General features: G+C 36.4%; 1 protein-coding gene across 1 annotated transcript in view; it reads left to right on the plus strand.

Moving 5' to 3' along the window:
* SKAP1 (src kinase associated phosphoprotein 1) overlaps positions 1–14,096 on the plus strand; it is a 359,819-nt gene that overhangs the window by 5,098 nt on the left and 340,625 nt on the right. The window contains 2 exon segments of the mRNA XM_042781101.1: positions 768–787; positions 3,258–3,363. Coding sequence (XP_042637035.1) covers positions 768–787; positions 3,258–3,363 — 126 coding nt within the window.

The raw sequence follows: 14,096 nt of genomic DNA on the forward strand, positions 1-14,096 counted from the left end.
GGTTGGAAAAAGATATATCAAGCAAATGGCAACAGTAAGAGGGCAGGACTGGCAATATTAATTTCTGATCAAATTGACTTTAAGACAAAAACCACCATACAAGACAAGGAAGGACATTATATAATGATTAAAGGATCAATTGAACATGAAGATATAACCATAATAAATATCTATGGACCCATTTTGTAAGAGAAGAAATAAAAATTGAAATTGAAAAATTCCTTGAATCAAACGCGAATGAAAACACAACTTACCAAAATCTTTGGGACACAACAAAAGCAGTGATTAGAGGCCAATTTATAGCGATAACTGCGCACATCAAAAAAGAAGAAAGAGCCAAAATCAACACTTTAAACCAACATCTCCAACAATTAGAAAAGGAATAACAAGAAAAGCCTACAGTCACCAGAAAAAAGGAAATAATAAAGATTCAAGCAGAAATCAGTGAAACAGAAAATTGAAGGCAATAGAAAAAATCAACAAGACCAGAAGTTGGTTTTTTGAAAAGATCAGTAAAATTGACAAACCACTGGCAAATCTAACAAAGGTAAAGAGGGAGAGAACACAAATAACACGAATAAGAAATGAAATGGGTGACATCACACAGAACCAACTGCAATAAAAACGATAATATTTTTAGATTGTCAATTTTATTTCTCTGGTCTATATGTCTATCCTTATACCAGTACCACAATGTTTTTATTACTGTAGTAAGTTTTGAAATTGGGAAGTGCAAGTCTTCCAACCTTCCCCCTCTTTCTCCCAAGATTGCTTTGGCTATTATAGGGTTCCTTGAATTTCTAAATAAATTTTAGGATCTATTTGTCAATTTCTCTAAAAAAGTTAACTGAGATTTTTATAGGATTGCACCGAATGTATATCAATTTGAGGAGTATTGCCATCTTAACAGTATTAAGTCTTTTGAACTATAAACATGGAATGCTTTTCCATTTATTTAGATCTTTAATTTCTTTCAACAGTGATTTATATTTTCAGGATATAAATTTTACACTTATCTTTATCCCTAATTATTTAATTGTTTTTATGCTATTTTGAATGAAATTATTTCATTAATTTCATTTTTGGTTTATTTATTGCAAAGAGGGGTTGCTATGGGCCAGATCTGACACAATGGCAGTGAGTTTGTTTTTTTGGTACAGAAATACAATTAAGTTTTATGTATTAATCTTGTATCCTGCAAACTTGCTGAGCTCATTTTTAATTCTAGTAGTTTTTTGTTTGTTTGTTTGAATGGATTCTTTCTTCTTCTTCCCATGGAGCAGCTGGGGGGTTTGAAATGCCAATGTTCTGGTTAGCAGCCAAATGCCATTATGCTCTGTGCCATCAGCTTTCCTTATATGTAGGATTTGTCCTAAAGGGTCACTATGAGTCAGAATCGACTTGATGACAATGAGTTGGTTTTATATGTAGGATTAAGGAGCCTTCCAGATGCAGTTGTTAAGCACTCAGCTAACCAAAAGGTTGGCAGTTTGAACCCACCAGCTGCTCCGTGGGAGAAAGACATGGCAATCTACTTCCTTAAAGATTCATAGCCTTGGATACCCTACGGGGCAGTTCTACTTTGTCCTATAAGGTTACTATGAGTTAGAATCAACGGCAGTGGGTTTGGATTTTATGTGTAAGATTATGCTATTCGCAAATAGAGATTGTTTTACTTCTTCCTTTCCAGTATGGATGCCTTTTTATTTCACTTTCTTGTCAATTTCCCTGGCTACCATCAGTACTATTTTGAATATAAGAGGCAAGAGCAGACATCTTTGTCTTGTTTTGACCTTAGCAAGAAAGTGTTCAGTCTTTCACCATTAAGTATGTTGTTAGCTGTTGTTTTTCTGTAGCTATCCTTTATAAGGTTGAAGAAGTTGCCATGTATTCCTAGTTTATAGAGTGTTTTCATCATGAAAGGGTGTTGAGTTTTGTCAAAAGCTTTTTTCTGTGCCCATTGAGATGATCCTGTGGTTTTTGTCTTTTATTTTGAGTTTTCTCCAACTCACAGTGACCTCTCATTGGGTTTCCGAAGTGGTATCACTACAGAAGTAGATTGCCCAATCTTCCTTCTGAGGAGTGGTTGGTGGGTTTGAACTACCAGCCTTCTGGTTAGCAGTCAAATGCTTTAGGCACTGCACTACCAGAGCTCCTATTCTATTAGTATGGCATATTATTTTTACCTTTAAATTCAGCCTCCCATTTGCCTGTAATCCTGGAGAAACCCATAAATGATGTATGGGATAGATATGATATAAGGCTTAGAAGTTGACAGTAGTCTTCTATGAAATTTTCAGTTTTCAGAACTACCTTTGTACCTCGTCAAAATTCCTGGTGATGGCTATCTAGAATTTTTTTGTTTGGTGTTGTTTAATGATATGAATATGAAACAAAATTTTATATGTGTCTATGTAACCCAGCTGTATAAGTTCATGACATTATTTTGATAGTATATACGATAGAGTTATATATTACAGGCACAATTTTTGGAGGTGAAAAATTTAAACTGTCATTTACATGCGTTTTAGAGATGATAATCCCTTTCAAGTAGAATAAAGTATACAGCTAGTATTGTTGACAGTTGTAATAATTACCAATATATTTTGTTTTGGGAAATTTGTAGATATCCAAACTCTTCCCCAAGTTCTTTAACGTGCTATAATTTGTTTCATATTACATATTTTTGACATGTCCCTATTCTATGTGCATGTTCGCATTAATTGCAGTTTCCTTCTCTAGGACACATTTTTCTTTTCCATGTGGGTTCCTTCATTTGATTATATTGTCATTTGGTTGCATATATCATGCATTGATGATGTATCTGCTAATTAATTTTTCTTCTTTGAGTGCCTGCCCTTTTTGTTCTTGATTCTGCAGTTCAACCCTATTTTTAATTTCAGCTCTCTTTATTGGTATTTCTTTCTAGCTTTTATTGGCTTGTGACCTTCTGTAACTGGTTTGTAATATTTATATGTTTATGAAATTGATAGTCCATCTTCTGCCATCAGTGGTAATTAATATTTAAATGCTTCTTTAAAATGGTTTAGAAAGTAATTATTACTTGTGGTTCATATATTAGTGTGAATTTCGAAAGCCAAAGTAGCTTTCGAAATTCATAGCAAGATCTTGGATTATGAAAGTGTGTCACAGGTATATATAAAGTTTTTAAAAGAGAATGTAATACCTATTTCTTAATCCTTAGGATTTTTTTTCCTTAGGTTCTTTTATGTTGATTAACTTTCCTTTTATTTTAGATAGTGAAGAGTTCCTGTTGGAAGGTTTACGCAATGAGAACCTCAGTGCTGGTGCAAGAGACCACAGAGACCACATTCTACGGGGCTTTCAGCAACTCAAAGCGAGGTTTGTAGAAACTGGTCCATTATTATTCTTCATACGCTTTAAAACAGTTTATAATCAGTAAAATCTACTCTAATAGTATGTTGTTGTTGTTGTCGTTGTTATGTGCTGTAGAGTCGGACCCATAGTGACCCTTCCTTGGGTTTCCGAGGCGGTATCACTATGGAAATAGATTGCCCCATCTTCCCTTGGAGGAGTGGCTGGTGGGTTTGAACTGCCAGCCTTCTGGTTAGCAGTCAAGTGCCTTAGGCACTACGCTACCAGAGCTCCTACTCTAATAGTATATAAATTAACAAAGTAAAACATAAGTGTCATAGTTCTTCATACTTAATAGAAGCTTGTTGTTCTTAGGTGCTGTCAAATTGCTTCAGACGCATAGCAACCCCATGTGGAACAGAACAGAACACTACCTGGTCCTGTACCATCCTCATAGTTGTTGCTGTGCCTAAGCCCATCGTTGCAACCACTGTGTGTCTGTCTTGTTGAGGGTCTTCTGCATTTTTGCTTACCCTGTATCTTACCAAGCTTTATACATTTCTCCAGGGCCTTGTCTCTTCTGATAACATGATCAAAGTATGAGAGACAAAGCCTGGCTGTTCTGATTTCTAAGGAACATTCTGCCTGTTAGAAGATTTGTTCATTCTTCTGACGGTTCATACTTTATTCAGTATTCTTTGCCAGCACCACAGTTAAAATGCATCATTTCTTCTGTGGTTTTCCTTATTCACTGTTCAGCTCTCCTTTGCATATAAGGCTATTGAAAATACCATGGCTTGGGTCAGGTGCACCTTAATCCTCAAGGTGACATTTTTGCTTTTGAACACTTTCAAGAAGCTTGTTGTTGTTGTTATGTGCCGTCGAGTTGGACCCGATTCATAGCAACCCCTCCTTGGGTTTCTGAGGCTGTATCACTATGGAAGTAGATTGCCCAGTCTTCCTTCCGAGGAGTGACTGGTGGGTTTGAACTGCCAGCCTTCTGGTTAGCAGTCAAGTGCCTTAGGCCCTATGCTACCAGAGCTTGTTGTTGTTGTTGTTGTTATGTGCCGTCGAGTCGGCTACCAGAGCTTAGATTTACTGAATTGGAGGCCAATATAGACAGTTAGTTTATCAAAATAAAAATATTTTGATATGTCTCTTATTTTTAGCTTTGGATTTTTATGTTGGCATTTATTGAATATTTTTATATTTAGAAAATGATGAAAGCTAAACATATATGTTTGCTCAAATTACTAAAGAGAAAGTGTTAGTTGTATGAGATGTTCAATTTTTATTTGGATTTTGGTCCTGATTTTATTTCCACATCTCCTTTAATAGGAAACTTAAACAATAACTTAACCAGTTGAATTTTTTACCATATTGGCATGTTTTATTCTCAGAATGGAATATAATATCATGTGCATTAAGTTTATATATATGCATGTGTATGTATATGAAACCGTGACCTAATTTGTACATTTTACAATGTGAGCATCTGATAGGTGCATACACTTGCTTGGGAGAGGAAGGGATAAAAATCTTACCTCACAGTGTATTTCCTGACCACCTCTTGCTTGAAATGTGGGAGCTAAACAAGATTTAGCCATAAGTGATTGTTACTTTAACCTTTTTTAACCTAGCAGCAATATGGTTCAGAATGTTTGAACTGAGTGTTTTCAGAAAAGGGAGTGCGTTTTGCAGGGTTATGACTCGGATTTAATTTGCATGGCTGATTGTTCTTAGCCTCTACTTAAAAAACTCACCGAAGCTCCTTAGAAGCTTGAAATTTTATCCTTTGGAAGGGCACAGCCAGAATTTATTCCCTCTAGGAATGTGAGAGAACCTCACAAGATGCCCTGCTGGATCTTAATCGATCTTTCCTGCTGGCTAATTAAGCATCACTTTTACTCTGCAACTGGGGACTGTGTAATTATCAGCCTGGGTTGTCCTGAATAATTGAAACAAACAGAATATAGAAAATGGGGACTTTTTGCAAAAATGGAAATATCTATAATTTTTGGTAGGCTGGAAGAGTGTTTAAAATACACTTCTCCATAATGTGTTACTTTATTAGTAGTTAAGTTTAGGCTTACTGTGTTCTTAAGGGCTTAGTTATTAACTTACAGAATTTTTTGTTTTATCTTTGCATGATAGGGTTATTATAAGGATAGCATGAGGGTAAAGGTGGAATTATTTTAGATTTTGTTACAGGGAGAGGAATGCCTTAAATATAATTGTGTATATGGTGGTTTGGTATAATTGTTCCTGAGATAAGAAATGCAAAATTTTCTTTTACTGCATCAGTTGGGACAAATATACAATGAGGAAGAATTCTTTCCCATATTTGTACCATAGCAGTGAGAAGGGGCTACATTTCAATCTTACATAGGTAATAAAAGAATTTATGGTGATTAATTACTGTTAGTTGCATATCACTTCTTAGTCTTCTTTTTGAATGCACAGATATACACAAGTACACTGGAACTGTATTTGGTATGGGGTAGAGAAAGTTCCTTGTTTTCAGAGAACTTGCTGTGTGGTTTGTGAGGTAGACATTCAGGAAATTATTAGCAGGAGCTTTAGGAAACATCTGCATTGTTGATGGGAGCTTTCTGTTCATTGATTTGTTTCAAGAAAGATGACACTTTATTTAGAATTTCACAATTATCAGATCACTGAGGAAACGAGGAGCCAGAAATTAGATACTGTACAAGAAAAGGGAAAAATGAGACTTTCTTTTAGCAAGCTGTTTGAAATTGCCTTACATCCACCCATTCAATCATCATGCCATTAATGTAACCCTTCTTTTATAGAATCTTTATCTTCAGCCATATCACCTCTGTAGTCCCATTTATGGTTAGCCAGCATGATGCACTTGGGTTTATGCGTATTGGTACTAATTGGTTTGAAAGTACTGAAAGCTAGCAAAATGCTAGCCACATTTACTTTTGTTGCGTGTCATTTGTATCTCTCCTAAAAAGCTGAGTGTGAAAATAAAATTGATAGTCATCAAATTTGAGAGTGTATGACAAATTGGCAAGTAACATGAAAAAAATTATTGGAAGTGATTCAAATTTTGTATCTTTAGTCATATTAAAGCAATAGTATTTGCTAATTAGTTGGTAGATTTTTTTTTGGATAAGAACCTATCTGAAACTATAATTTGGTACTTCAGTGTTTGTTTGGAAGAAATCTCAAGGAAGATAATCTGGGAAAGCCACTAGATAAGTAAAAATGTAATATTTTTGTACAACTTTCTACTTCTATTTTTGTCGTTTCCCTGTCTTTATTCTTTTATTTCGTTCCTCAGCATAGTGCTACTCGATAATGAAAAGGGTAGAGAGAAGTAAAGATAACACTGAGCCTGATTCTTGATAAACTGTAGGGGCTTGGCCCTAATTTTTATGGCTGGCTTGGAAAAAAATAGTATTCTCTACAGTTGTGAGCTTGCTGTTAATGAGTTCATATGACTCCATCATAACCATTACAATGTGCTATCTGCCACCTTTCTGTTGCTTAGAGTGACTGACCGCAGGAAATGATAGTTGTGTCAAGAGTCATGAGTGTCCTCCAAATGTGCATCTGTTTTTCAGCTCAAGTAGTTTAGATATTCTCTCTCTTTCCAGATTTAAAGATAAAAAAAATAAATAAATAAAATAAAGTCGTATCTATATTTATATTCTAGTTTTTTGGCTTGAAAATGTTATCAATGGAGGATAATGTTTTCCATGTAAGGCAAAATAACACTCATGGCAGTTTCTGTGATTCCAAGGAAATGAAACTGTGTCGCAATGTTTGATGTTCTGAGCTGTGATTTTCATTGCTGTTCTTCAAACTGCCTTCTTGTTTAAACTTTCTTCCTAAAAACTAATGTCTTTCACATTCTGAGTCCAAGTTTTTGTTCACCTCTTTAGAGAATGGTTAGGATGAAAGCCAGGCAAAGGCTCCTCCTGCTTTATTACATTGGTCACTGCAGGATTAACACCAGATGTTAGACACCTGGAATGAGGCAGACATGATCTACACTCAGAAGCTTGATGACATTCTTATGCATTTGGAGAAACAGTAGAGCATTTCTTAAATGTTTGATTCAGTGGAGGCAATCTGACAGCAAGAATACATTGAGAATAGGGGGAGGGATGAAAAAAATAGAATATTTTTATTACTGTGGTAGGGATAATTCTCTCTTGATGGCCCTTTTTGGAACAACTAGTCATTTATTCTCACTGTTGGAAGTGAAGACCATAGCCAATGGAAACAAACTTGGAGTATTGTTTCCTTCTGTGAAACTTAATAATACTAAAGGAGTTCCAAGAAAAGACAGGTAGATTTATAGCATATTGAAATGGAGAGCAATAAAGAAATAACTTTATGTAACAGGGTTACGGCATAAAACCCACAAAACTCAGGACATTTAAAGTGTGGGCTGAAATAGTATCTTAAACATGTCTCATTGTGGGTTGCTAGTGTATGGTCATGGATGAAACATGATACACTAGTATAAATCTCATAAAAATAATTGAGGCTTTCTTTGGGAACTTCATGTTTTTCTCTTCATCTTAACATTGCTGTAACTTTAAAACAGGATTTAGCTTAACACTATATAATTCTGATGTCTTTGTATTATACGAAGAGAGACAAGTTAGTTTAATAAAACTCTTGGGAGTGAACGTTTTAAAGTGGTATACTGTAAATATTACTACCATTAATTATGTAGTTTTTTCTGCTGCTGTTGTTGTTGTTGTTAGGTGCTGTCAAGTCAGCTCTGACTCATGGCAACATATGTGCACCAGACTCATATGTACAACAGAATGAAATACTGCCAGGTCCAGCACTATCCTCACAGCCTTTGCTATGCTTGGGCCCATTGTGGCAGCCACTGTGTCAGGCTAGCTCATTGAAGGTATTCCCTCCCCTTTTTCACTGACCCTCTACTTTCTCACTGCCATTGACTCATAGCAACCTCTCCTTGGGTTTCCAAGGTGATATCTCTACGGAAGTAGATTGCCCAGTCTTCCTTCCAAGGAGTGGCTGGTGGGTTTGAGCCACCAGCCTTCTGGTTAGCAGTTGAATGGCTTAGGTGCTATGCCACCAGAACTCCCACCCTCTATTTTACCAAGTATGAAATCCTTCTCCAGGGACATGACCCAAAGTACATGAGATGAAGTCTGCCCATTCTGGCTGTACTTCTTCCAAGATAGATTTGTTTATTCTTCTGGTAGTCCATGGTATTTTCAGCATTCTTTGCCAACACCACAATTCAAATGCATCAGTTCTGCGGTCTTCCTTATTCATTGTCCAGCTTTCATATGCATGGGAGGGTATTGATCCAGTCAATGCCCATGGAAGAAGCAGTCAAGAAATCAGACAATGTATTGTACTTGGCAAAACTGCTGCAAAAGATCTTTTTAAAGTGTTAAAGAGCAAAGATGTCACTGTGAAGAATAAGGTGCACCTGACCCAACCCATGATTCTCAGTATTATGTAGTTATCTTCCATTTTGAGATCTCATGTAATTACCCAGTGTTGTAAATCCTAACCTTCCTAACCTGTATAATGTTAATGAGGCAGAATTAGAGACAGTTATGTTAATGAGGCAGGATTTAATCTGTAGAATTATGTTGTATTTTGGGTCAATCACTTTTGAGATATAAAAGAGATTAAACAAGCTAGCAGAGATCAGAGGAACCTGAGCACTACCAAGGAAGAAGAGCTGGGAATGGAGTACATCCTTTGGACCTACGACCCTGTGCGAAAAACCTCCTAGGCCCAGCTGAAGATTGATGCCAAGACATATGGAGATCTCCAAGGCCTGACAAATGTTTAAAGGAGACAAGGACCTTATTGCAGAGATAACACAGAGAGAAAGCCTTCCCCAAGAGCTAATGCCCTGAATTTGGACTTCTAGCCTCCTAAATTGTGAGAGAATAATTTCAGTTTGTTAAAGCCATCCACTTGTGGTATTTCTGTTTTAGAATCACTAGATAAAAGACACCTTTTGATTTTTTGATGATTATTTTGTTTCCATCACTCATCAGTTTGTCATACTGTGGTGGCTTACATATTGCTGAATGCTGGAAACATGCCACTAGGATTTCAAGGGTCAACCATGGTGGACAGGTTTCTGTGGACCTTCCAGACTAAGACAGACTGGGAAGAAGGACCTGGCAATCTACTTCTGAAAAAATTGGCCAGTAAAAAGCTTATGGATAGCAATAGAACATTGCCTGAGATAGTGTCAGAAAATGAGACCCTCAGGTTGGAAGGCACTCAAAATACAACTGGAGAAGAGCTACTTGGTCAAAGTCAAGTTGACCTAAATGACATGGATGGAGTAAGGCTTTCAGGACCTTCATTTGCTGATGTGGTCCAACTTAAAAAGGGAAGAAACAGCTGCAAACATCATTTGTAATTGGAACATGGAATGTACAAAGTATAAATCTAGGAAAATTGGAAGTTGTCAAAAATGAAATGGAATGCTTGAAGATCTATATCCTAGGCATTAGTGATCTGAAATGGACTGATACTGGCCATTTTGAATCAAACATTCAAATACTAAGCTAGGAATAACAAATTGATGAGGAATGGTGTCATACTCATCATCAAAAAGAACATTTGGAGATCTATCCCAAATTACAACTCTGTCCATGATACCGTTGCCTCCAAGGAAGACCAGTTAATAAGACTATTATTCAAACTTATGCACCATCCACTGATGCCAAAGATGAAGAAATTGAAGATTTTTACCAACTTCTGCAGTCTGAAATTGATCAAACATGCAATCAAGATGCATTAATAATTACTGATGATTGGAATATGAAGTTGAAAACAAAGAAGGATGACTAGTTGGAAAATGTAGCTTGGTGATAGAAATGACACTGGAGATAACATGACAGAATTTTGTAAGACCAGTGGCCTATTTTGGAAATACCAGTTTTCAAAAACATAAATGGTGACTATATGTGGACCTCACCAGATGGAATATACAGGAATCAAATTGACTACATCTGTGGAAAGAGATGGTGGAGAAGCTCAATATCATCAGGACAAATCTGGGGCTGCCTGTGGAACAAACTGTCAGTTGCTCATATGTAAGTTCAAGTTGAACCTGAAGAAAATTAAAACAAGTCCATGAAAGCAAAAGTATGACATTGAGTATATTCCACCTGAATTTAGAGATCATTTGAAGAATAGATGTGATGCATGGAATACTAGTGATTGAAGATCAGACAAGTTGTGGGATGACATCAAAGACATCACACAAGAAAAAGGCAAAAGGTCCTTAAAAAGACAGCAAAGAAAAACAAAAAGGCCAAAATGGATGTCAGAAGAGACTCTCAAACTTGCTTTTGAATATATATTGGCTAAAATGAATGGAAGAAATGATGAAGTAAAAGAGCTGAACAGAAGATTTTAAAGGGTGACTTGAGAAGACAAAGTAAAGTATTATAATGAAGTGTGCTAAGACTGGGGGTTAGAAAGCCAAAAAGGAAGAACACGCTGCATATTTGTCACGGTGAAAGAACTGAAGTAAAAATTCAAGTCTCAAATTGCAATACTGAAGGATTCCATGGGTAAAATATTTAACAATGCAGGAAGCATCAAGAGAAGCTAGAAGGAAAGCATGGAGTCACTGTACCAAAAAGAATTGGTTGGTTGACTTTCAGTCATTTCAGGAAGTAGCATATGGGTCAAGAACCAATGGTACTGAAAGAAGAAGTCCAAGCTGCACTGAAGGCATTGATGAAAAACAGGGCTCCAACGATTGACGAATACCAATTGAGATGTTTCAGCAAATTGATGCAACCCTGGAAATGCTCATTTGTCTATGCCAAGAAATTTGGAAGACAGCTATCTGGCCAACTGACTAGACCAACCAAACTCACTGCCATCGAGTTGATTCCAACTCATAGTGACACCGTAGGACAGAGTAGAACTGACCCTTAGGGTTTCCAAGGCTGTGAATCTTTACAGAAGCAGACTGCCTCATCTTTCTCTTATGGAGTGACGGGTGGGTTTGAACCATTGACCTTTTGTCTAGTGGCCAAATCTGTAACCACTGTGCCACCAGAGCTCCTAAGGTGACTGAAAAAGATCCATGATTGTGCCCATTCCAAAGAAAGGGGATCCAACAGAATGCAGAAATTATTGAACAGTATCATTTATACCACACACAAGTGAAATTTTGCTGAAGATAATTTAAACACATTTGTAGCAATACATTGACAGGGAACTGTCAGAAACCCAAGCCAGATTTGGAAGAGGATGTGGAATGAGGAGTATCGTTGCTGATGTCAGATGGATCTTGGCTAAAAGCAGAGAATACCAAAAATATGTTTATCTTTTTTTTTTTTTTGACCATGCAAAGGTATTTGACTGTGTGGGTCATAACAAACTATGGATAACATTGTGACATTGTGAAGAGTGGGAATTCCAGAACACTTAATTGTGCTCATGCAGAACTTATACATAGACCAAGAGGCAGTCATTGAAAAAGAGAAAGGGGATACTGCATGATTTAAAATCCGGAAAAGTGTGTGCCAGGGTTGTATCTTTACTCTGTATTTAGTTTGTATGCTCAGCAAATAATTTGAGAAGCTGAACTGTATGATATGAAGAAGAACGTGGCATCAGGATCTAGGAAGACTCATTAGCAACCTGTGATATGCAGAGGACACAACCTTACTTGCTGAAAGGGAAGAGGACTTGAATCACTTAGTGATGAAGATCAAAGACTGCAGCCTTTGGAATGGATTGTACCTCAGCATAAAACATAAATTCTTATAACTGGACCAATAGGGAACATCATGATAAATGGAGAAAAGATTGAACGTGATGATAAATGGAGAAAAGAATGGAAGGAGCAGTTAAGAAATCAAACAACAGATTGCACTGGGCAGATGTGTTGCTAAAGATCTCTTTAAAGTGTTAAAAAGCAAAGATGTCACATTGAGAACTAAGGTGCCCCTCACCCAAGCCATGGTATTTTCATTTACCTCATATGCATGTGAAAGCTGGACAATGAATAAGGAAGATCAAAGAAGAATTGATACATGGACGACTGCCAGAGGAACAAACAAATCTGTCTTGGAAGAAGTAATGGCCAGAATATTCCTTAGAAGAGAGGGTGGCGAAACTTCTTGTTATTACCTTGGCCATTTGATCAGAAAGGACCAGTCCCTGGAGAAGGCCGTCATGCTGGTAGAGGATCAGTGAAAGAGAGGAAGGTCCTCAGCGAGATGGATTGACACTGGCTGCAACAATGGGCTCAAACATAGCAAGGATTGTGAGGAGGTGCAGGACTGGACAGTGTTCCATTCTGTTGTACATAGGTCACTATGACTCAGAACCTACTTGACAGCATCTAACAACAACAACAACACAACAACAACAACAACATTATTTTGTTTGTCCTTTCGCTTGTATTTGGTGGTAACTCCAAGATTAAACTTTCCCTTTTTTTTTTTTTTCTTTTGCGCTAGGCTCTTGTGGTAGTGTTGGTGGGTAGAAGCTTTTCCTGTTGTTTGTCTCATAAAATAAACATTACATATCAATAATTCTGATATATAGTAGTATGCTAGTATTTTTATTGCTGAGTAATAAATGTTTTTTAAAAACATGGATGAATCAATTTGTTCCTTTTCAAAACTTTTTATTGAAAACAAAAAATTGTTTAAATAATAATTTTAAATGTAATAGTCTTTGGTGGTTCAGAATAATTGTCTAATAATAAAACTGCATTTATGATATTTTAATTTTGTATATTTAAACTTTTAAAGTTCAGGAAAATGGAATTTTAAGAGAACTTTTAAGATAACTTGCAAAACTAGGTTTTGTGTAATTCCTCCCAATACTGAGCTCCTTAAACAAAATTAGAGGGTCAGCGAAAAAAAGCCCCTCAAAGAGGTGGATTGACACAGTGCCTGCAACAATGAGCTCCAATATGGCAATGGTTGTAAGGATGTACAGGATCAGGCAGTGTTTTCTTCTGTTGTACATCGGTTGCTTTGAGTCGGAAACGACTCTATGGCACCTAAGAACAACATCAAGAGTAAAAGGGAATTTTAAAATGTGATCTAGGAGTTAGGCAGGTAACTGAATCTCCACCATCCCAGTTGGACTCAGCCATTAGATCGTCTTTAATGAGCTGAATATGCTTTCTAGCCATTTAGTTAGGTTGCTGAAATTTGCTTTATTTCTGATAGAATTTTACCCATCATTAGTACTTGGGCACATTCCTGCTATCTACTCAATTCCATTTGTCTTAGAAGGTCTCAGAAAATCCTTAGTGTTAATTTTTTAATATGTGAAGCTTTTTTGTTTGTAAATGGAGGCTTTTAATTCATATGTTGTACAAAAAGATCATTTATATGAAATTCCTGTCTTCATTTTACCATTTGTGTTGGCCTTGATTTCAGTCTCATTTGATGTGGATCTATCTAGTCTTTTAACTGTATAGTACTTTATTTTTTCTGCTTGTAGAAAGACAATAAAAAAAATGCATCTCTGCATTAATCTATTTGTGGATTTCCAGAAACTTTGTGACCTGGAACCTTCCCGATTTTCTCTAATTTACATGTTTTCTCTTCCCTCTTATATAGTCCCACCCTGTATCTACTTTCTGTGATAAAGTGAAACTGGAGGAAAATGCACTGGATCACTGTTAGGAGCTATATACTCTTTGTTCTGATCCTGTCTCTGTGACTATATATATACATATACATATACATATACATATATATATATATATATATATATAT

Source organism: Orycteropus afer, unplaced genomic scaffold (assembly GCF_000298275.1).
Source record: "Orycteropus afer afer isolate SDZICR_OR568_19922 unplaced genomic scaffold, OryAfe1.0 scaffold00085, whole genome shotgun sequence".
NCBI lineage: Eukaryota > Metazoa > Chordata > Mammalia > Tubulidentata > Orycteropodidae > Orycteropus > Orycteropus afer.